Source organism: Chiloscyllium punctatum, chromosome 9 (assembly GCF_047496795.1).
Source record: "Chiloscyllium punctatum isolate Juve2018m chromosome 9, sChiPun1.3, whole genome shotgun sequence".
NCBI classification, from domain to species: domain Eukaryota; kingdom Metazoa; phylum Chordata; class Chondrichthyes; order Orectolobiformes; family Hemiscylliidae; genus Chiloscyllium; species Chiloscyllium punctatum.
In genome coordinates this window covers 5,790,653-5,815,075 of record NC_092747.1, presented here as the reverse complement: position 1 = coordinate 5,815,075, position 24,423 = coordinate 5,790,653, and the positions used below count along the sequence as shown (strand labels likewise).

General features: G+C 47.2%; 1 protein-coding gene across 2 annotated transcripts in view; it reads right to left on the bottom strand.

Moving 5' to 3' along the window:
* arrb1 (arrestin, beta 1) overlaps positions 1-24,423 on the bottom strand; it is a 134,744-nt gene that overhangs the window by 41,657 nt on the left and 68,664 nt on the right. For both annotated transcript variants that reach the window (XM_072576776.1, XM_072576777.1), the window contains exons 2-3: positions 16,702-16,732; positions 4,522-4,582 (exon numbers count right to left, since the gene is read on the bottom strand). In XM_072576776.1, coding sequence (XP_072432877.1) covers positions 4,522-4,582; positions 16,702-16,732 — 92 coding nt within the window. The remainder of the gene's footprint in view (positions 1-4,521; positions 4,583-16,701; positions 16,733-24,423) is intronic.

Below are 24,423 nucleotides of genomic sequence, written 5' to 3'. Positions count from 1 at the left end.
TCAGAGGCACAGACAGACATTTCTGCAGCTGACAGTGAGAAATTAGAATGGTGTGTTGCCTCCCTGGTGCCAGATTCAAGGATATCTCAGAGAGGTTGCAGAATATTCTCATCGTGAGAGGGGCCAGCAAGAGGTTGTTGTACACATTGGATGTATTCTGAGGAGAGAACATAGGAAGTTAGGGACGAACTTAAAAAGGAGGTCCTTGACGGTAGTAATATGTGGATTACTCCCAGTGCCACAAGCTAGTGAGGGTCGGAATAGGAGGATAGAGTAGTTGAGGAGAAGGTACTATGGACAATTTAGTATGGTCAATCCACCCTAACCTGCACATCTTTGGACTGTGAGTGGAAACTGGAACAAACCCACGCAGACACAGGGAGAATGTGCAAACCCTACACGGACAGTCACCTGACGGTGGAATTGAACCTGGGTCCCAGGTGCTGTGAATGCTAACCACTGAGCCACCATACCACCCAGTCATAGCTGATCTGAATGTAGCCTCAACTCTAATTTTTCTTCCTACCCATGATAACTGTTAACTCCCTTGTTAGTTAAGACTCTATCGAACTCTGTATTAAAAATATTCACCAACTCTGCCACCCTCTCAGGTAAGAAGACTTGCATGCCCCGATAGAAAGAAATTCTCCTCTTCTCAGTTTTAAATGAGAAAACCCTAATTTGTAAACACTGCCTCCTCATTCTTGTCTTTCCCAAGAGGGGAATGACTCCTGATAAGTCCACTCAGGATCTTAAATGTTTCAATAAGATCACCCCTCCTATTCCGCTCAACTCCAATGGATACAGACCCAGTCTGTCTAACTTTTCTTCTTAAAGGAACCACTCCCACCATCCTAATTAAGTATTAATCAAGTGAACCCTCTCTGAACTGCATCAAATACATCTACATCTTATCAAAATGGTGGCTGTGTGAGGATTCTTACCCAGGGCTCATCCACTCCCATCTGCTTTTTTTCTTCTTTTTACTTCTGTCCCTTTTCTTTCTTTTTATTTTCTTTTGTTTTCCTTTATCTTTAGTGGGTTCATTGATGGCCTCAGTGCGGGAGCAAGAGCGTGCCATTTGTGGAGTGGCAGCAGCCTCCTGATAATTGGAGGTGGTGGCAGCAGTAAGGACAGCCTCTGGGCATTTGGGGCCAGCAGCAGCAGCAACAAAGCTCCTCCAAGGATCGGGGATGGCAGCAGCAATGGATGCTTCAAGATGGCGGCACTGACAAGGCAACATCTGCAGCCAGTGCAGGGACTCCTGGCCTAGCAGTGGAGCCAGGGAGCCTTAGCTACAACAGGCCCAGTGCAGGGACTCCTAGCTTAGCAGTGGAGCCAGGGGGTCGGTTACAGTAGGCCCAGAGTGGGGACTCCTGGCCCAGCAGTAGAGCCAGGGAGTCTTGTTTACAATAGGCCCAGAGCGGGGACTCCTGGCCTGGCAGTGGAGACAGGGACTCCTGGTCATGGTCAAGGTAAGCCCCGGAGTTAGCCCTCCGTTGATGGATTAGGCAATAAGGTGGTGGAGAACTCTCTTTCAATTATATTTTATTTTATTCTTAAACCATTCAAAATGGTGCTGGATTGTGGCGACACTGGAAGCTTTTCCTGTATTATTCACTGTAAAATGCAAGTGACAATAAGAAAACATTCAACTGTATTTTTAAACACAGAGATCAGCCTGTCACATAGTGTTCCACTCCCTCTCCACCAAGGACATGCAGGTCCTTGGACTCCTCTATCGCCAGACCATAGCAACACGACAGTTTGAGGAAGAACGCCCCATCTTCCGCCTCGGAACCCTCCAACCACAAGGGATGAACTCGGATTTCTCCAGTTTCCTCATTTCCCCTCCCCCCCCATCTTGTCTCAGTCCCAACCCTCGAACTCAGCACCACCTTCCTAACCTGCAATCTTCTTCCTGACCTCTCCGCCCCCACCCCCACTCCAGCCTATCACCCTCACCTTGACCTCCTTCCACCTATCGCATTTCCAACGCCCCTAACCCAAGTCCCTCCTCCCTACCTTTTATCTTAGCCTGCTTGGCACACCCTCCTCATTCCTGAAGAAGGGCTCATGCCCGAAACGTCGATTCTCCTGCTCCTTGGATGCTGCCTGACCTGCTGCGCTTTTCCAGCAACACATTTTCAGCTCTGATCTCCAGCATCTGCAGTCCTCACTTTCTCCTGTTCCACTATATAGCCTCATCCAAGCTCTATCCAATTGTAACAAAGTATCCATCCTTTCATACGCCATTTCCTTTGCAGTAGACAACATTCCATAATCACTTGCTGTATTTGCAGACGAACTTTTTGTGATTCATGTATTGGGACTTCCAGATCCCTCTGTACTTCCAGGTTTTGCAGTCTCTCTCTATTGAAATAACATGCTGCTTTAGCATGGAGATGATGGTTAGTGGTAATGCCACTGGGATAGTAATCCAGAATCCCAGGCTCATGTCTTGAGGCTATGGGTTCAAGTCCCAGTATAGCAGATTGTAGAATTTGAATTCAGTCAGTAAATTGGAATGGGAAAGCTAGTCTCAGGAATGACAGTTATGAAACAATTATTGATTGGGGGGCAGCACGATGGTTCAGTGGTTAGCACTACTGCCTCACAGCACCAGGGTCCCAGGTTCAATTCCAGCCTCGGGTGACTGTCTGTGTGGAGTTTGCATGTCTGTGTGGGTTTCCTCCCACAATCCAAAGATGCACAGGTCAGGTGAACTGGCCATATTGTTAGGTGCATTAGTCAGAGGGAAATGGGTCTGGGTGGGTTACTCTTTGGAGGGTCGGTGTGGACTGGTTGGGCCAAAGGGCCTGTTTCCACACTGTAGGAAATCTAATCTTCCTACCAAAGTGGACAAGTTCACACTTTCCCACAATAAACTCCATCTGCCAAACTTGTAGTCAGTCACTTAACTTGTATATACCCATTTGCAGACACCCTAAATAATAAAACAGGAATTGGGAGCAGGAGAACGCCATTCAATACAATCATAGCTGATCCTCTATCTCAATTCCTACTTCCCACAGCTTCACTGATCACAAATTAATTTCTGACCCATCTTTTTATTACCAGCAAGTGTAGCTGCTATGCATTCAGACAGTGGGTTCACTGGAGTTAAAGCTGTGAAGGAAATTCGCATGTATGTCAGAATTAAGTCAGCTAAACTAAAATCTCAAAGGAAACTGGGAGCCAAGACAACTCGCGTTAAGGAACCAAGAAACGATGTCTGAAGTCCTGGGATCCGTTGTCCAACATGACTAGATCTCGTACAGTGTGCCAAGCCTTAATGGGCAGCACGGTGGCACAGTGGTTAGCATTGCTGCCTCACAGCGCCAGAGACCCAGGTTCAATTCCTGCCTCAGGTGACTGACAGTGTGGAGTTTGCACGTTCTCCCCGTGTCTGCGTGGGTTTCCTCCGGGTGCTCTGGTTTCCTCCCACAGTCCAAAGATGTACAGGTCAGGTGAATTGGCCATACTAAATTGCCCGTAGTATTTGGTAAGGGGTACGGGTATGGGTGGGTTGCGCTTCGGCGGGTCGGTGTGGACTTGTTGGGCTAAAGGGCCTGTTTCCACACTGTAAGTAATCTAATCCTTGTCAAGTGAAACGGTTTCATTTTGTTCTCCATCACCAAACCACCCGTGGTAGTTTTTATCATCTGTTAATCACCACAGGCAAATTGCTTGTGTATCCAATTCAATAATTTACGTGAAAAGTCTGTAAAGGCAATGTAAATGATTAAAGGTGACAGAGAGGTCAGGAGACAGGGGAACAAGTGATTGTTAAATACTAACCTTTATTATCCAATAAACCCTGTCAGTTTGCATTCTAAATCAGTGATTGTCAGTTTTGTCAATAATGTTAGACCACTAGTTTAACGTCTAAATTCCTCTAGGGTCTCAGATTCAACAGTAACCTGAAGAAGCAACTGGATAAATACTTGAAGCAGTACATATTGTAGTAAAATTTGGAAACATTGAAATAGTATTTAGATGCACACTTGCAATAGCAAGGCATACAAGATTCTGGGACAAGTGCTGGAAAATCGAATTTTAATTGTTAGATGGTCATTTTTGACCTGCACAGGTTTGATGGGCTGAAGGGTCTTTTTTCTGTGGTATAGATTCTCAATTTAACTGGATGGCTTTCAAAGAAACAACAGAGACTTGTTGGACTGAGTGGCCTCCACCTTTGTTGTGCTGATTTATGACTCTGAGTAGAACTCCTGCACTTTGCAACATCCAAAATGAGGGAGGGGGAGGTGGTTTGTTTGCATGGCCTCACGTAATTTCTCATCCAATAGGTGGTTCAGCTGATACTGCTGATAACTGCCTTGGCATCTGGTTAGGTGCCTCATGTCCTGGGATGGAACCTGAACCCACATCCTTCTGACTCAAAAGGGACTGCATTCCTGTCCAGACCAAAGCAGACACTGGGTGATGAGGCCAGCACTAGAAGCCAGTCCCACAGACTATCCTGACAGTTGCATGCATGTGTTGCATTGGTGCACTCACCGACAGGCTCCACAAAGTCTACGTGGTCCACAAAGTCCCTTTTCCCAAGGTAGACGGTAAGCTGTAAAGTGGTAAAAGAAGCAAGGAATTATATATTTCCCTGGTTTCACAGAACTGGCGTATTGCTGAAGGCAGTGATGCACTGTCAAAGCTAAGAGTCCCAGCGATGTGTGGATTGTCTCAAATACCACATCCCTCTGGCTGTTCATGACAGGCAGACCTCTGGCTGCACCCAACCGTCCTGTGCTTGCAAAAACTCAAGAACATAATTTCTAATGCTGCTTGGATGAAGTGACAGTACTTGCTGAATAGCCCCAAGTGTGCAAAGAATTACAACAACAACCAATTTAAGATTGTTACTTAGGTTCAAAATACAATTCCCACTTGACAGCAGCCTCATACACTGATAAGCATGGAGCTGCCCACTGCAGGATAAGGGAATGTGAGAAGGGTTTAGAAGGCTGAGAGGTGATCTCATTGAAAGGTGCAGGATTCTTAAGGACAAATGCTGAGAGGATGTCTCCCCTCATGGGAGAGTCTAGGACCAGAGGGCACAGTCTCAGAATAACGGGGCACTAGTTTCAGACTGAGATGGGGAGGAATTTCTTCTCTCAGAGGGTTGAGAGTCTTTGGATCTCCTTGTCACAGAGAGAGCTGTGGGGGCAGAGTCCGTGTGGATATTTGAGGCTGAGATAGATTCTCGATCAGTCAGGATAGCAAGGGTTACAGGGAAAGGGCAGGAAAGTGGCCATGGGGAATGTCAGATCAGCCATGATTCTATTGAATGGTGGGGCAGGGTCAAAGGACTGAATGGCCTCCTCCTGTTCCTATTTTTTACAGGCATTGGATCATTATTGAATGAAACAAAAACCTCGAGGCGGGGGGGGGGGGGTGGGCAATAATTTCTGAGTGCATTTTCCATGGCAATGTCTTGACCAATCCAACTCAACATGGTAAAATTTTGACACCTTTTTGTCCTAAATTGTTGCTCCCTCTGAAATTTGGCATTCCTGCATGGGTCCTGATGTGCACAAGATGAAAAACTTTGACAGTGCATTTCCTTTGTCAGCAATACTCACAATGATATTCAATGCAATAATTATATAGAATTACATAGCTTATATATCATAGCATAACGCCATTTGGCCCAAATAATCTGTGCAAGTGTTTCTACTCCACATGAGCCGCCATGGACTAATCTTCATCTCGCCTTACCAGCACAGCCTTCTCTCCTTACATGTGCACACCAAGTTTTCCCCCAAAATCACATCTACCTTATTCACCTCAATCACTCTCTGAGGCAGTGGGTTCCAAATTCACACCACTCTCTTGATCAAAAGGGTTCGCATGATCTCTTGTGAAGTACTCTTCTACATTCACAGTTCCCCTCGTGGTAGTCTCACTTCTTCTTTGTTCCCATGGGCATTGCTGACTGGGCCCAGCATTTATTGCCTGTCCTTAATTGCCCCTCGAGAAGGTGGTGCTGAGCTGCCTTCTTGACGTGCCCCCCACCCCCCAGAACCCCAAGAGGAACACTACCCCTGCTCATTACTCCACCCCCATTTCCCCCACCATCACACCCACTCCAGTTACAGGCTCCGCCCCCACTCCCAGCTCCACACCCACACCAGATCCCAGCTCCCGGCCCTGCCGAGTTTTCACCATCCCCCCAGACCTCCCCCTCACTGAGGACGAACGATCAGTCCTCAGCAAAGGACTCACCTTCATCCCCCTCCGTCCACGCATCAATGAATTTAATACACGACGTGACGTCGAACAATTCTTCCGTCGCCTCCGCCTCCGAGCTTACTTTCACAATCAGGACTCCCGCCCACCTTCCGAGGACCCCTTCGCCCACCTCCAACACACTGCATCCACCTGGACACCCCACGCTGGCCTATTACCTGCCCTCGACCTCTCCATTTCCAACTGCCGCCGGGACATTAACCGCCTCAACCTGTCGACCCCCCTCCCCCACTCCAACCTCTCACCCTCACAACACGCAGCCCTCCAATCCCTCTGCTCCAATCCCAACTTCACCATCAAGCCAGCGGATAAAGGGGGCGCAGTGGTAGTCCGGCGCACTGACCTCTACACCGCTGAAGCCAAACGTCAACTCGAGGACACCTCTTTCTACTGCTCCCTCGACCATGACCCCACCCCCCATCACCAAACCATCATCTCCCAGACCATACAGAACCTCATCACCTCAGGAGATCTCCCACCCACAGCTTCCAACCTCATAGTCCGGGAACCCCACACTGCCCGGTTCTACCTCCTTCCCAAGATCCACAAGCCTGACCACCCTGGCCGACCCATTGTCTCAGCATGCTCCTGCCCCACTGAACTCATCTCTACCTACCTTGACACTGTCCTATTCCCCCTTAGTCCAGAAACTCCCCACATACGTTCGAGACACCACCCACGCCGTCCACCTCCTCCAAGACTTCTGCTTCCCTGGCTCCCAACGCCTCATCTTCACCATGGATATCCAATCCCTCTACACCTCCATTCGCCATGACCAGGGCCTCCAAGCCCTCCGTTTTTTCCTCTCCAGACGTCCCCAACAGTACCCTTCCACCGACACTCTCATTTGTTTGGCCGAACTGGTCCTCATCCTTAACAATTTCTCCTTTGAATCCTCCCACTTCCTCCAGACCAAAGGGGTAGGCATGAGCACACGTATGGGCCCCAGCTATGCCTGTCTCTTTGTTGGCTACATAGAGCATTTGATCTTCCGTAATTACACCGGCACCACTCCCCACCTCTTCCTCCGCCACATTGATGACTGCATTGGCGCCACCTCGTGCTCCCGCGAGGAGGTTGAGCAATTCATCAACTTCACCAACACATTCCACCCTGACCTTAAATTTACCTGGACCATCTCTGACACCTCCCTCCCCTTCCTGGACCTCTCCATCTCCATTAATGATGACCGACTTGACACTGACATTTTTTACAAACCCACCGACTTCCACAGCTACCTGGATTACACCTCTTCCCATCCTACCTCTTGCAAAAATGCCATCCCGTATTCCCGATTCCTCCGCCTCCCAGGAGGACCAGTTCCACCACAGAACACACCAGATGTCCTCCTTCTTTAGAGACCGCAATTTCCCTTCCCACGTGGTTAAAGATGCCCTCCAATGCATCTCGTCTACGTCCCACACCTCCGCCCTCAGACCCCACCCCTCCAACCGTAACAATGACAGAACGTCCCTGGTGCTCACCTTCCACCCTACCAACCTTCGCATAAACCAAATCATCCGCCGACATTTCCGCCACCTCCAAACAGACCCCACCACCAGGGATTTATTTCCCTCCCCACCCCTTTCCGCCTTCCACAAAGACTGTTCCCTCCGCGACTACCTGGTCAGGTCCACGCCCCCAAACAACCCACCCTCCAATCCTGGCACTTTCCCCTGCCACCGCAGGAACTGTAAAACCTGCGCCCACAACTCCTCCCTCACCTCTATCCAAGGCCCTAAAGGAGCCTTCCACATCCATCAAAGTTTTACTTGCACATCCACTAATATCATTTATTGTATCCGTTGCTCCCGATGTGGTCTCCTCTACATTGGGGAGACTGGGCGCCTCCTAGCAGAGGACTTTAGGGAACATCTCCGGGACACCTGCACCAATCAACCACACCGCCCTGTGGCCCAACATTTCAACTCCCCCTCCCACTCTGCCGAGGACATGGAGGTCCTGGGCCTCCTTCACCGCCGCTCCCTCACCACCAGACGCCTGGAGGAAGAACGCCTCATCTTCTGCCTCGGAACACTTCAACCCCAGGGCATCAATGTGGACTTCAACAGTTTCCTCATTTCCCCTTCCCCCACCTCACCCTAGTTTCAAACTTCCAGCTCAGTAACTGTCTCCATGACTTGTCCGGACTTGTCCTACCTGCCTATCTCCTTTTCCACCTATCCACTCCACCTTCTCCTCCCTGACCTATCACCTTCATCCCCTCCCCCACTCACCCATTGTACTCTATGCTACTCTCTCCCCACCCCCACCCTCCTCTAGCTTATCTCTCCACGCTTCAGGCTCACTGTCTTTATTCCTGATGAAGGGCTTTTGCCCGAAACGTCGATTTCTCAGCTCCTTGGATGCTTCCTGAACTGCTGTGCTCTTCCAGCACCACTAATCCAGAAAATGCTTTCTTGAACCGTTGCAGTCCATGTGCTGAGGAGGCTTTTTCTCAACCTCTCCCTTCTCAAACCTTTTTAACAACCTCTGTCATCATTCACCTTTCTTTCCTCTCGAGAAGACAGCCCCAGCTGCTTAGCGTTTCAGTTAAATAAGCAGGGAATAAAATGGCACAAGCTGCATTTGGTGTGAAATTAGTTGGACTCCTGTAGCACTGCTCAGAATCCTGAGAGGCCTGGATAGAGAGGATGTGGAGAAGATGTTTCCAACAGGAGGAGAGACTAGGACACGAGGGCCCAGCCTCAAAGTGAAGGGACCATCCTTTAGAACTGAGATGAGGAGGCATTTCTTCAGCCAGAGGCTGGGGAATACATTGCAATAGAAGGCTGTGGAGGCCAAGTCATTGAATGTATTTAAGTCAGAGTGCAATGGATGTTGAGATACTGAGCAAACGTAAGGAGATAGATAGATTTTTAATGCGTAATGCGTTAAAAGGGTTATGGAGAATGGGCAGGAAAGTGGAGTAGAGGCCAAGAAGAGATCAGCCATGATCGTATTGAATGGTGGAAAGTTCAGAACCAGGGGGTCACAGTGTAAGGCTATAGGCTCGGGCATTCAGGACTGTAATGAGGAGACATTTCTTCACCCAGAGAGGCCTGCGGAATTCTCTGCCATAGAAAAAGCAGTTGAGGCTAAAACAATGAATGTTTTCAAGAAGTTAGATACATAGGGTGGCATGGTGGCTCAGTGGTTAGCACTGCTGCCTCACAGCGTCAGGGACCCAGGTTCAATTCCAGCCTCGGGTAACTGTCGGTGTGGAATTTACACAGTCTGCATGGGTTTCCTCTGGGTGCTCCAGTCCAAAGGTGTATCTTTATCTACCCTGTCTTTCACTGTTAGTCTCATGAAGACTAAAATCAGATTACCCCTTAACCTTCTAAATTCTAGAGAAAACAGGCCCATCTCTGAATGCCCTCGAACTGAGTGGACTTCAGTTCGAGGTTATGGAAGGTTACAGAGATAGGGTAAGGGGGTGGGTCTAGGTGGGACACTCTTCAGAGGACGCAATGGGCTGAATGGCCTGCTTCCAGGCTGTGGTGATTCTATGATATAGTTCTTAGGGATCAATGGATTTGGGGAGAAACCAGGAGCAAGGGATTGAGTTGGATGGTCCACCATCATCATATTGAATGGTGGAGCAGCATTGATGGGCCGAATAGTCTTCTCTTGCTCCTATTTCCTAACCTTCCAAGTTTCTCTCTGTCCTGAAAGGATGATCCCTAATTTTGAAACAGTGCCCATCATTCCAGACTGATTCACAAATAGAAACCTCTTCACAGAATCACAGAATGGTTACAATGAAGAAGGAGGCCATTCAGCCCAGCGTACCTGCAACAGTTCTCTCACCTATTTCACAAATTCTTTCCACATCAGCATTGTCAGGAGCATTCAGGATCTCATACATTTCAATCCAGTCGCTCCTCACTTTTCTGAACTCCAGTGAAAGCAAACCCAGTCTGTCCAACACACAACCTCCTATATGCTTTACTGTGCCCCCTTGGAACCTCACCCACTCCAGTAAGTTCTGCTGTAAATTCCGCTGATCAAGCCTCTCCGCCTAGTTTTGAGTTGGTTTCAAATGGAATTACATTTACAAATTGGCAGAAAGATAATTAATTTAATTTGTTTCCTCTCAAACCCTTTGTGAACAGGAAATGCTTGAATAACAAATCTTAGTGGTGCACTGGTAGAGACAGTGTGCAGTTGGCTGGGGTCTCACTGAGGTTCAGTGCAATTGAAATACTTCCTGAACTACTTTGTAGTTAACTCTCCCGAGACAAAGGCCAACATCGCGCCAGTCTATTTGATTGCTTCCCAGACAGTGCAGTGGCTTTGAGAACTACCTATACAAAGAACTCTGAATTCTTCAACCGTCACAATTTAGTTCCATCTCTCTTAGAATGTTCATTTCCCACTGTGACTCCCAGCACCCTCCAAAATTAGTCATGTCCTCAGTGAGATGTTTCATGCCAAAGGGAGCTTTGGGCAGCTTTGTTGGTATCAAACTCAAATCACAACAGAAAGGAGGGATTGATAGTACAATTAACCCAGCGCTGTCCCTGTCCTGGGAACTTTTGATGGGGTACAGCTTTGTTCTGTATCTAACCCCATGCTGTCCCTGCCCTGGGAGTGTTTGATAGTAAGTAATAAAACTGGGAAATGTTCTATTATAAATTAATGCACCAGTTATGAGGGGCACAAAACAATCACCCTCCAAGCCTTGGATAATAATAATCGAAGAGAAGGTGCGCTGTAAATAACCACTGGGTCAGAAGTATCTGGTTTTACATTGCACTCCATAGACCTGCCACAAGTGAGTCTGACATGCCAGTGCAGTCAGAGATGCTGACATCACAACCAGAGCTAGTAAAGCTCCACGTGCCCTCTTGGGTGAATACCCTGTGAGGTTTGCATGGGCAGTACTGAAAGAAAATTAAAGGCATGCTCCCTGGAATCCTGTGCAAGCAGCAATGTACTTCATTAACAGAGCAGATCTCATTGTTATTATTTAGATTTTACTTGTGAGAAGTTGCTGTGAGCAAATTGGCAGCTGCACTTGACAGATTGCATCAGCGATGCCTGTAATAAAAGGCGTTTGTGACATATATAAATTTCTGACTTATTATTAGGATTTCAAATTAGTGGCATATGGGTGATGGTTACTCTGGTGAAGCATTTAAACTGAAACAAGGTCAGAAAATTCTTCCGGAGCTGCGACCTAATCCAGTGAGAAGGTGACTGTAAATCACCCGGAATGTTAATGAAAGATTATTGATACTGTGTTGTTTACAACAGAGGAAGAATTAATACTGAAAGGCATTAGCTTGCTTTTGGTTTAGAATAATCAAGAATTGATTTGAGCTCAGCAAAGCCCACAGACTGAAAGTTTTAGGGACGTTTTTGGAGGAGACTTGACTGAGATCAGAAGCAAACATAGTTTCTCAGAAAAGAATTTCAGACAGTTTAGGGCAAGATCAGTCAAAAGGTTTAGCTTGTGAAACATCCTGACCAGGAGTGTTTGGTTAGAAGTTGGCAGGTGATTAAAAAACTGAGAAAGTCTAAGCTTTCAGTTTGGTGACTGTACATGCAAGATGATTTCACAGTTCACAGGACAGGACTGGAAAAAAGCAGTTGAGTTGAACCCAAAGATTTGACAGAGCAGGATAATGTTTTTGGATTTGAGTCATGTAAAGTGATGCTCATGGGGCATAGATATAGCTGGGAGTCTTTTAAACTGTATTCTATATATTTTCTTCTCAACATGTTCAGTGATGCTACTACACATCTTTCTAGCATGTGGAACTTGAACCCGGGATGTCTTGATATATTACAATTTTCTTTTCTTTCTGGAATGGCGGGACTACCTTACACTGAAAGACTGGAGCGACTGGGCTTGTATACCCTTGAGTTTAGAAGACTGAGAGGGGATCTGATTGAGACATATAAGATTATTAAAGGATTGGACACTCTGGAGGCAGGAAACATGTTTCCGCTGATGGGTGAGTGCCGAACCAGAGGACACAGCTTAAAAATATGGGGTAGACCATTTAGGACAGAGATGAGGAGAAACGTCTTCACCCAGAGAGTGGTGGCTGTGTGGAATGCTCTGCTCCAGAGGGCAGTGGAGGCCCAGTCTCTGGATTCATTTAAGAAAGAGTTGGATAGAACTCTCAAGGATAGTGGAATCAAGGGTTATGGAGATAAGGCAGGAACAGGATACTGATTAAGGATGATCAGCCATGATCAGGCTCGAAGGGCAGAATGGCCTAATCCTGCACCTATTGTCTATTGTCTTCTTTTGTGTTATAAACTTTTGTTTTGTTGTCAAAGACAATCTACTGTGTGAGTTTACATGTCAGTGAGCAACTGTATGTTAAATTAACTCAAATGTATGAGCTATCAGTCAGATTTTATTCTGGACCCTGACCTGTCCAGTAGTTACATCTTAACATTACATCAAACATTCTTTATCACCTGTCATGTGTGTTTGACCCTTAACTGTCCTCGAAATGGCCTGGGAATCCACTCAGTTCAAGGGCTTTCAGAGATGGGCCTGTTTTCTCTAGAATTCATGAGACTAACCGTGAAACACAGGGTAGATAAAGATTGATAACTTATTTGGGGATTCTAGAAATAGGGGCATAGTCTGAGGATTAGTGCCAGACCACTCAGGAGAGATGTTAGGAAGCACTTGTACACACAAAGGGTGGGAGAGGTTTGGAACCCTCTTCCACAAATGGCAGGGAATGCTGGATCAGTTGCTCATTTTAATTGTGAGATTGATAAATTTTGTTAAGGAAGGGGTAGAATCAGTCCTACCATATCACACCTTTCTTTAACTCGAATTGGCTCTAATGCGATTGGGTGAATAGAAGACGCTGTTTCTAAAGCATGAACTTTTAAATTGTGTGTTGGCTGGAACGCGGTTGGATCACCAACACTTTAAGCGTTATCTGTATAGCACGGGGTCACACAGGAACACAACTATCGTGTTCTGTAAGAACTGACTGTATATGCACTTAGGCCACAGATTAGCCATAATCTCACTGAATAGTGGAACAGACTTGAGGGGCTGAATAGCCTCCTCCTGTTCCTAAGTTCCAAAATGATAGCATTTCCAGTGACACTTACATCCCATCAAGGAGTAAAGAAAATGTAAGTGTTTTGAGATACAGTGAGATTGTGAAAGGTGCTATACGAACGCATTGGTTCGAATGGTAATCGGGTTGGATTTGTAATTGAAACTCAAGCTTTCTCCATGGTCTCAATTAACACGTTTGGAGCTGTGTTTCACCGAGCTGCAAGATGACATATTATTGTGGTGTTCAGATTCTGACAGAACACTTGAAGATTCTTGCTAATGAAACACGATCTGGGAGTGTGAGATTCATTAGAATGAGGTTAGTGTGTGGGGAAACTATTTCCTTCATTGACTGACCTTGCATCTGTTCCAACCCGAGGCGACACTGTCTCTCATTCCTCTGTGCTTGCGAATTTATCCTAGTCTCAATTTTAAGATTCTCATTCTCTTAACATCTCTCATTCTCTCCCTGTCTCTGCAACCATCCTCTCAATCCTCTGTGATCTCTGTACACGTCCATATTCCTGAACAATGTTAGGAAGATAGCAGACATTGACACTGACAACTGAGAGACAGTTGCTGATGGCTGTGAGCTCTGCTGATGGCTGAGAAGAGAGCCTAGAGAACACCAAAGTGAGCAGATCCTCCACCATCTTGTCTTCGCTGCAGTAAATGAGGCAGAGATACTGCCACACCAAAGTGGGATTCTTGAATCTCACCCGGGAGCAATGTTTGACACAGAGTGAACTGACACTGCACAAACCATGCTCTTACATGACAGAAGGCTGTCACATAGGGATGTACAAGTTGCATGACCCCAGCTAATGGTAGGTACAACTGGACAAGGTAGATCCCACAATAAAACTTGGCTCAACATATCAGCTGCCTAATTCTTTGCAGTTGATAGTGAGTCACTAAAATATAGTTACATGAGGCTGCAGATGTTCTTTAACATAAGAGTATAAATTTAATCCACAAATGAAAACAAAAGCCCATACGACAGTTAGAAAGATCTCAAAAAAAACCAGCAAGACAAAGTTCCAACCTGCACCCCAACATTAGCCTTTCACACAATCTCAATTCCAGAGAAATGTCATTCCTATCTCCACTCTTTACTGATCCTTCACACTTTCTGTTCTATAGGCTGCAGAGCCAGTTTTCCAATTCCTCTCTGAGCTCACTTGCATGGACCTTTCACAATTCGGATGTCCTGAACCTTCTCAGTTCTCACAATGCGAAGACTCCTTTTCAAACTCTCTCAGCTTGGAAGCTCCACAAACCAGCAACACATTGGCGAAGGTGACCAGGCCCATAACTATAAGATGGATCTCCTGCTAAGTGAACTGCTCCCCCTGCTGAACTGAGACTTCGAACATTCTATTCTGAAGACAAAACTAAATTAGTGGATTTGGGGTCCTTTGTAAACTCAGCTTTAGAAACATTTCATCCATTAACACCACAATCTCCCAGGCACTTGACTGCAGGCACAAGCTTTCTTAGAACTGATGTACTTTGTTACTGTTCCAACCTGTTTAAAAAGAATTACCTTCACAGAGTAGACTTGCACCCATATGTTTCTATTTTTAAAATCCAAATCGAGAAATATCATAGAATCCCGACAGTGTGGAAGCAGGCTATTCAGCCCATTGAGACCACACTGCCCCTCCGAAGAGCATCCCACCCAGACCCACCACTGTAACCCTGCATTTACCATGGCTAACCCACCTAGCATGCACATCCCTGGGCACTATGTGGCAATTTAGCCCGGCCAGTCGACCTAACCTGCACAGCTTTGGACTGTGGGAGGAAACTGGAGCACTGAGAGGAAAACCATGCAGAGAATGTATGAATTCCACACAGTCGCTCGAGGGTGGAATCAAACCTCGGTCAATGGCACTGTGAGATTGCAGTGTGAACCCACTGAGCTGTATCATTGAAGAAGTACATCACCATCTCGGAAGCATTTGCTCCCCAGCCCTGATTGCTCCTCAGAAATAGTAACATATTTGCTGAACTGCAGTTATTTCCTTCTTTTTAAAAATTCCTGGTTATCACTATACAGCTCACTGAACGTCCTTCAAATGTTAACAGATAAATTGCTGAGAGGTACAGTTGAACTGAGTCAATTATAACTTGCATCACGTGTGTGGGGAGGGGTCAGTGTGGAGAAGGAGTAGGCCGGTCAGCCCATCGTGTCTGCTCTGTCATTCAATGAGTTCATGGCTGATCTGATCATCCTCAACTCCACTTTCCCGCCTTTTCCCAATAAACCTCGGTTCTATTACTGATTAGAAATCTGTCCATCTCAGCCTTGAATCGACTGAGTGACTCAGCATCAACAGTCGTCTGGGATAAAACATTGAACAGATTCCTCCTCATCTCTGTCTTGAATGTGTAACCCTGAAATTATTCTGAAATTATGTCCATTGATCCTAGACTCTACCAGAAGGAAAAAAAACATTCCACATCTACCCTGTCAAGTTCCCTAAGAATCTTGTATGTTTCAATAAGGTCACCTCTCAATTCTTCTAAGTCCCAATGAGTACAGGTTCAATCTACTCAACCTCTTGTTAGGAGACAGCCCCTCCAAACCTGAGATAAGCCTGGTGAACCTTTTCTGGATTGCTTCTATTGCCTGCGTATTCTTTTAACTCTTCTTCGGTAACTATTAAGTCAGAACTTCTCAAGTTCTCCAACAGCTGGGGACTATGTTAGAAGGGTGACAAACACAAGAGAGATTTTCCATGAAAATTTCAGTGTGTCAGACGATCCCTATCGAATCAGCTACATCATCATTTCTCGATGACTCAACGCGCATCCAAAATCTACATTGCCAGAACAATTATCTGGTTCCTGAATTTCTAGATAAAAACAAAAGCACTGAGGGTGCTGTAAATCAGAAACAAAAACAGAAATTGCTGGAAAAGCTCAGCAGGTCTGGCATCATCTGGGGAGAGAAAACAGGGGTAATGTTTCAAGTCACAGTTTCGGAACACAGTTCTAAGGAACGACCCAAAATGTTAACTGTCATTTCTCTCCAGACCCTGCAGACTGCTGAGCTGTCCCTGAAATGTTTGTTTTTATTATTGAATTTCTAGACCCTGACTCAAGGTAAGAGCTTTTTCTCATTGGACGAATGCATGGTTTTCCTTTACTGCCCGAGACCAAGCAAATCTCTGCAAGGACAAAGAATGATGGCAATAAATCTACCAGCTGGCTCACATAACATGGTGAGCAGTGGTGAGAATTCATTCTACACACATCATCCCACACGATGTGCTAACATATACAATCTAAACTAATTCCATTTCTCTTCCCACACTGTACTGTAACCGTGAGATAAAATAGATTCTTCCTGGTAAATCTGTAACATTAGGAGGTCTTACCTTTCCATTGGGACTGGATTTCTTAAATACTCTGAAAGACAAAGAAAGAGAGAGAGAGAGATAATGGAATGGTTGTCAGTACACGTAAAGATCGCCAATATTTAAAGAAAAAATAATATTTCACAGATTTCGTGTGCGCTGACTGTATTGCCTGTCCCTAGTTGCCCCTTGAGAAGGTGGGGGTGAGCTGCCTTCTTGTAGGTAGACCCGCAATGTCCCTTAGAGAGGGAATTCCAGGTTTTTGACCCAGTGACACTGAAGAAACGACAATATATTTCCAAGTCAGGATGGGGAGGGGCTTGGAGGGGAACTTGCAAATGGTGGCGTGCTCATGTATCTGCTGCCCTTGTCCTTCTAGATGGAAGTAGTCATGGGTTTGAAAGGGGTTGCCTAAAATTCACCATGTCTTTAGTGAATTCCTGTAGTGCATCTTGTAGATGGTACGCACTGCTGCTACTGAGCATCGGTGGTGGAGGAAGTGGGTGTTTGTGGATGTGGTGACTATCAAGCAGGGGCTGCTTTGTGCTGGATGGTGTTAAGCTTCTTGAGTGTTTGTTGGAGCTGCCCCCATCCAGGCAAGTGGGGAGTATTCCATTATACTCCTGAATTGTAGCTACATGGGGGAGTAATGTTTGTGATGACTGGAAGACATACAAGGGGAGAAAAAGGCAGTAAAAATAAAAGCTCATACTATTTTAGCTCCATTTTGAAATATAAAAAATGAGTCAGTTATTTTTATTGTTTTTTTTCTTTCTGAACAAGGAAGTGAAGTTTATGTGGGATACAAGCCTCCTCCCACTTAAACTTTGTCATACTGTCACCTGATTTCTTCTCTCTTACTTACCTGTGTAATATCCTTTCAAATGACTCTATTCATCAAAAGCAAAGATGAGAGGAAAGACTGAGTTTCAAAATGAGTGGATATCTTCCTCAGAGCTTTGCAGCTGGGTCAAATGACCCTCAGGCCTGTTGTGCCATTTAACAGGATCACATCTTGGTGACCCTCAACTGAATGGGACAACGTGCATCGTAAATGGAACCTTCTGCCCAACTCCCCTCCCCCGACTTCCTGACCACACAAACATAACTCCCCTACACTTCCACTAGCTGACCAAAAATTCACAACCTGGTTTAAACCCTGTCCCATCTCCCTCTCACGTATCCACTGCACAATGTCCCCCTAGTTTTAATCTGGGTGCACCATAAGGAGCAACGTTCCTGAGCAAGATCCAACAGCAAGAGACCCCTGTGGAATAGGGAATGGGTAAGTCTCTAACACGTTCCTGAGCGACAACCCATGTCCATAGAATGGCCGGTTTTGATCCACCACAGTGACAGTGATCCTGGATCAACAGGGTCACGCCAAACCAGGGTTACTTTACATCTGAGCTCCAGCACTGCGGCCTCAGTACGAACCACTTCTGGAAAGTGTTAAAAATCACATAACACCAGGTGATAGCCTCTGAGCTTACTTTCACAATCAGGACTCCCGCCCACCTTCCGAGGACCCCTTCGCCCACCTCCAACACACTGCATCCACCTGGACACCCCGCGCTGGCCTATTACCTGCCCTCGACCTCTCCATTTCCAACTGCCGCCGGGACATTAACCGCCTCAACCTGTCTACCTCCCTCCCCCACTCCAACCTCTCACCCTCACAACGCGCAGCCCTCCAATCCCTCTGCTCCAATCCCAACCTCACCATCAAGCCAGCGGATAAAGGGGGCGCAGTGGTAGTCTGGCGCACTGACCTCTACACCGCTGAAGCCAAACGTCAACTCGAGGATACCTCTTCCAACTGTCCCCTCGACCATGGCCCCACCCCCCATCACCAAACCATCATCTCCCAGACCATACAGAACCTCATCACCTCAGGAGATCTCCCACCCACAGCTTCCAACCTCATAGTCCGGGAACTCCACACTGCCCGGTTCTACCTCCTTCCCAAGATCCACAAGCCTGACCACCCTGGCCGACCCATTGTCTCAGCATGCTCCTGCCCCACTGAACTCCTCTCTACCTACCTCGACACTGTCCTATCCCCCCTAGTCCAGGAACTCCCCACATACGTTCGAGACACCACCCACGCCCTCCACCTCCTCCAAGACTTCCGTTTCCCCGGCCCCCAATGCCTCATCTTCACCATGGATATCCAATCTCTCTACACCTCCATCCACCATGACCAGGGCCTCCAAGCCCTCCATCTTTTCCTCTCCAGACGTCCCCAACAGTACCCTTCCACCGACACTCTCATTCGTTTGGCCGAACTGGTCCTCACCCTTAACAATTTCACCTTTGAATCCTCCCACTTCCTCCAGACCAAAGGGGTAGCCATGGGCACACGTATGGGCCCCAGCTATGCCTGTCTCTTTGTTGGCTACGTAGAGCAGTTGATCTTCCGTAATTACACCGGCACCACTCCCCACCTCTTCCTCCGCTACATTGATGACTGCATTGGCACCACCTCGTGCTCCCGCGAGGAGGTTGAGCAATTCATCAACTTCACCAACACATTCCACCCTGACCTTAAATTTACCTGGACCATCTCTGTCACCTCCCTACCCTTCCTGGACCTCTCCATCTCCATTAATGACGACCGACTTGACACTGACATTTTTTACAAACCCACCGACTTCCACAGCTACCTGGATTACACCTCTTCCCACCCTATCTCTTGCAAAAATGCCATCCCGTATTCCCAATTCCTCCGCCTCCACCGGATCTGCTCCCAGGAGGACCAGTTCCACCACAGAACACACCAGATGGCCTCCTTCTTTAGAGACCGCAATTTCCCTTCCCACGTGGTTAAAGATGCCCTCCAACGCATCTCGTCCACATCCCGCGCCTCCACCCTCAGACCCCACCCCTCCAACCGTAACAAGGACAGAACGCCCCTGGTGCTCACCTTCCACCCTACCAACCTTCGCACAAACCAACTCATCCACCAACATTTCCGCCACCTCCAAATAGACCCCACCACTAGGGATATATTTCCCTCCCCACCCCTTTCCGCCTTCCGCAAAGACTATTCCCTCCATGACTACCTGGTCAGGTCCACGCCCCCCAACAACCCAACCTCCCTTTCTGGCACTTTCCCCTGCCACCGCAGGAACTGTAAAACCTGCACTCACACCTCCTCCCTCACCTCCATCCAAGGCCCTAATGGAGCCTTCCACATCCATCAAAGTTTCATCTGCACATCCACTAATATCATTTATTGTATCCGTTGCTCCCGACGCAGTCTCCTCTACATTGGGGAGACTGGGCGCCTCCTAGCAGAGCGCTTTAGGGAACATCTCCGAGACACCCGCACCAATCAACCACACCGCCCTGTGGCCCAACATTTCAACTCCCCCTCCCACTCTGCCGAGGACATGGAGGTCCTAGGCCTCCTTCACCGCCGCTCCCTCACCACCAGACGCCTGGAGGAAGAACGCCTCATCTTCCGCCTCGGAACACTTCAACCCCAGGGCATCAATGTGGACTTCAACAGTTTCCTCATTTCCCCTTCCCCCACCTCACCCCAGTTCCAAACTTCCAGCTCAGCACTGTCCCCTTGACTTGTCCTACCTGCCTATCTTCTTTTCCACCTATCCACTCCACCCTCCTCCTTGACCTATCACCTTCATCCCCTCCCCCACTCACCTATTGTACTCGATGCTACTTTCTCCTCACCCCCACCCTCCTCTCTCTTATCTCTCCACCCTTCAGGCTCTCTGCCTGTATTCCTGATTCGGGCTTTTGCCCAAAACGTCAATTTTCCTGCTCCTCGGACGCTGCCTGAACTGCTGTGCTTTTCCAGCACCACTCTAATCTAGATTCTGGTTTGCAGCATCTGCAGTCATTGATTTTACCTCCTTGAAAATTAACATTTGTTGACCGACACCAAGGCTATCTGCAAACAGTCATGCCTGAGGAGAAACACCGCAGACTGCTGATAGCATGGCCCACTGTGCCCAGTTGAGGATCTTGATGTTAGGCAAGGGTGTTTGAGCTGAAAGTCACTCCGGTCTCCTTGCTTCTGAAACCCCCAACCCTTACTCCCCTTGGTCACCTTTGCTTGTAATCCCCAAACACCCGAACAAGGGACATACCTTAGTCCTGGATCCATGGACACTCCAATGGATCTTTTAGTAGAAACCAGGGCCTCTACATTGTGGGGCCGGGGAGAGGTAAACAAATGGATGGGGGGAGTCAATTCTGGGGGGAGATTGTACACGGGGCTGTAGGAGGGGGATTAAATATGTGGGTAGGATCAGTGATGGGGGGATAGTGTACACGAGGTAGTGGGAATGGGATTAAGCGGATGTGTAGGGTCAGTGATGGGTGGAGATTGTATACCGCATAGTGGGAATGGGATTAAATGGGTGGGTAGGGTCAGTGATGGGGGAAGAGTGTACATGGGGCAGTGGGAATGGAATTAAACGGGTGCATAGGGTCAGTGATGGGTGGACATTCTACATGGGGCAGTGGGAGTTTCATAAAATGGGGGGGGGGGGGGGGTAGAGTGATTGGGGGAGAGAGTACACAGGGCAGGTGGAGAAGCTGTGTGATGAGCAGCTCTCTATAAGAATTGCCGAGATAACTCTACAGATGGATGCAGGATAATTGCTTCATGACAATGCACTGGGAAATGCAAAGGTTTTATTGAGTGTGCCAGTTTCTTGTGCATTTGTGTGGTCAGCCAGACAATATCCTGTAGAAATTGCTGTGTTGTATATTAGTGGGAATGTACAGGATGCTTGAACAGCATACTTACTTACATTTGCAGTGAAGGATATAGATCCTGTCCACCAAGCCTCCATCATTGAAGCCGCATTGTCTAAGTCACACGGTGGGGAGTGGTGGAGGGGGGGGGGGGGGGGGGGTCCCAGCATTAGAAGAAAGCTTTGTATTTGCATAGCACCTTTTATAACCTCAGGATCCCCAACATTGCTTTGCAGCTAATGCAGTACGTTCTGACAACATTGTAAAGTTGCAAATGTCGCAGGCGATTTGCACACAGCAGGGGGGGCTCCTCTAAAAGGTAAGGTGATAAAAAGGTAACGTCATCTTTCTAGAAGGTCCCGGAACCTTCAGGGGAATGACTCGTACTTTTTCTCCAAATTACCCTTTGGTATTCAATGCAGACAAAGTGGTTTAGCATCTCTTGTTTAGCATCCCATCTACACATCCACACCCTCCCCCACCAATGCAGCAGTGTGTATTATCTACAAGGTGCACTGCAGAAATTCACCAAAACTCCTCGGACAGCACCTTCCAAACCCATGACCACTTCCATCTAGAAGGACAAGGGCAGTCGATACATGGGAGCATCACCCCCTGCAAGTTCCCCTCCAAGCCATTCACCATCCTGACGTGGAAATATATCACCGTTCCTTCACGGCCACTGGGTCAAAATCCTGCAACATTGTGGGTCTACCTACAGCACATGGACTGTTGTGGTTCAAGAAGGCAGATCACCCCACCTTCTCAAGGGGCAACTAGGGACAGGTGGTAAACGCTGGCCCAGCCAGCAACACCCACGTCCCTTTGGTAAGTACCCTGAATAAAAAAGGTACTTTCAGATCAATTTAGTTTCACCTCGTGTTTAAAAGCAACAAATGTAGGCATAAGAAAACGTATATTAGATTTTGAAGCAACAATTCCTCTAAGATTTGCAGCTGCACATTTTGGCCAATCTGGTTCCAGAGATCAATGCCACACGTGCACCTCAGAATTAGAGGGTGTATTAAGTGTAGGGTGAGGGCAAAATGCAGAGTCATAGAGGTTTCACAGCACAGAAAGAGATCCCTTTGGTCCAACATGTCTGCTTTGAACAACAGTCATCAAAGATCCATCCATTGGAATTACATGCTCCAGTAGAGGGGAAGAGACTCACTCTTTCACTTGACCTGTTACCACTCCTTCTGTCTTGCGGTATCAGCCCTTTCCTCACCCCTGTCTCCCATCCTGTTGCCATGCCGAGCATGTGGTGATCTGGAGCTGTGGATAGTGATAGCACAGGTTCCGAATTTTAGAGGGCGATTAAGAGTCAACCTCATTGCTGTGGGTCTGGAATCACATGTAGGCTAGACCAGGTAAGGACGGCAGCTATCCTTTCCGAAAGGGCAGTCGTGAACCAGATGGGCTTTTGCGCCAATCAATTAAATTTGTCACGATCGCTAACTTTGATTTCTAGATTTATGAATTGTATTTAAGTGCCAGCAGCTGTCGTAGTGGGATTGGAACCCCTGTTCCCAGAGTATTAGCCTGGATTTGTGATAATTGCATTGCCTCTGCTGCTTCAGTTCATTCAGCCAGGCCTGTAGCCTGCTGGTGTATTAAGTGTAGGGTGAGGGCAAAATGCAGGTAAAAATGAGGTAAAAACAATGACTGCAGATGCTGGAAAGCAAATACTGGATTATTGGTGCTAGAAGAGCACAGCAGTTCAGGCAGCATCCAACGAGCAACGAAATCGACGTTTCAGGCAAAAGCCCTTCATCATCTCCTGATGAAGGGCTTTTGCCCGAAACGTCGATTTCGCTGCTCGTTGGATGCTGCCTGAACTGCTGTGCTCTTCCAGCATCACTAATGCTGGATTTATGGCCAGCATTAGCCTCAGACACAGTGAGAGTAGCAGGATTGGGGCCAAATGGCCCTGGAAAACATCCCTGAACTGAAACAGTGCCAGCGAGTCCTCCTGCTGGGAAAGTACAGCTCCCTGAGGCTTTGAACAACAGTTTTGTGGAATCTTTATCACTGAGACAAACTTTAAATTCCAGAATTAGCAACTGAATTTAAAACACTCCCGCTGCTGTGTTCGAATTTGAACTCATGTCCCCAGATCATTAAAATAAAAACAAAATACAGCGGATGCTGGAAATCAGAAACATACACAGAGTTCTGAAGAAACTCAGCAGGTCTGGCAGCATCAGGAGAAAAAGAAATAGGGTGACCATTTGGAGTTCAACATCAGTCTTCTTAAAAACTGAAGACATGGAACTCAAACATGAACTCTGTTTCTCTCTCTGCTGAGTTTCTCCAGAAATTTCTGTTTTTATTCCCCATTTAGATACATCTTAAATGACAATATCATTCCCACCCCTACCACCTCCACTGGCAGCACACTCCAGGCCCCCACCACCCTCTGCGTAAAGAACTTTCCCCGTATATCTCCCCTAAACCTTTCCCCTCTCCCTTTGAACTCGTGACCCCTAGTAATTGAGCCCCCCACTCTGGGAAGAGGTTTCTTGCTATCCACCTCTCATGATTTTGTCGGCCTCAATCAGGACCCCCCCTCAACCTCCTTCTTTCCAATGAAAATAATCCTAATCTACTCAACCTCTCCTCATAGCTAGCACCCTCCATACCAGGCAACATCCTGGTGAATCTCTCTGTCTCCAAAGCATTCACATCCTTTTGGTAATGTGGTGACCAGAACTGTACGCAGTATTCCAAATGTGGGGCCGAACCAGAGTCCTATACACCTGGAACATGACCTGCCAACTCTTGTACTCAATGTATGATGAAGGAAAGCATGCTGTATGCCTTCTTGAACACTCTACTGACTTGTGTTGCCATCATCAGTGAACAATGGACCTGAACACCCAGATCTCTCTGTACATCAATTTCCCCAGAACTTTTCCATTTACTGTATAGTTCGCTCTGGAACTGCATCTTCCAAAATGCATCACCTCACATTTGTCTGGATTGAACTGCATGTGCCATTTCTCTCCAATC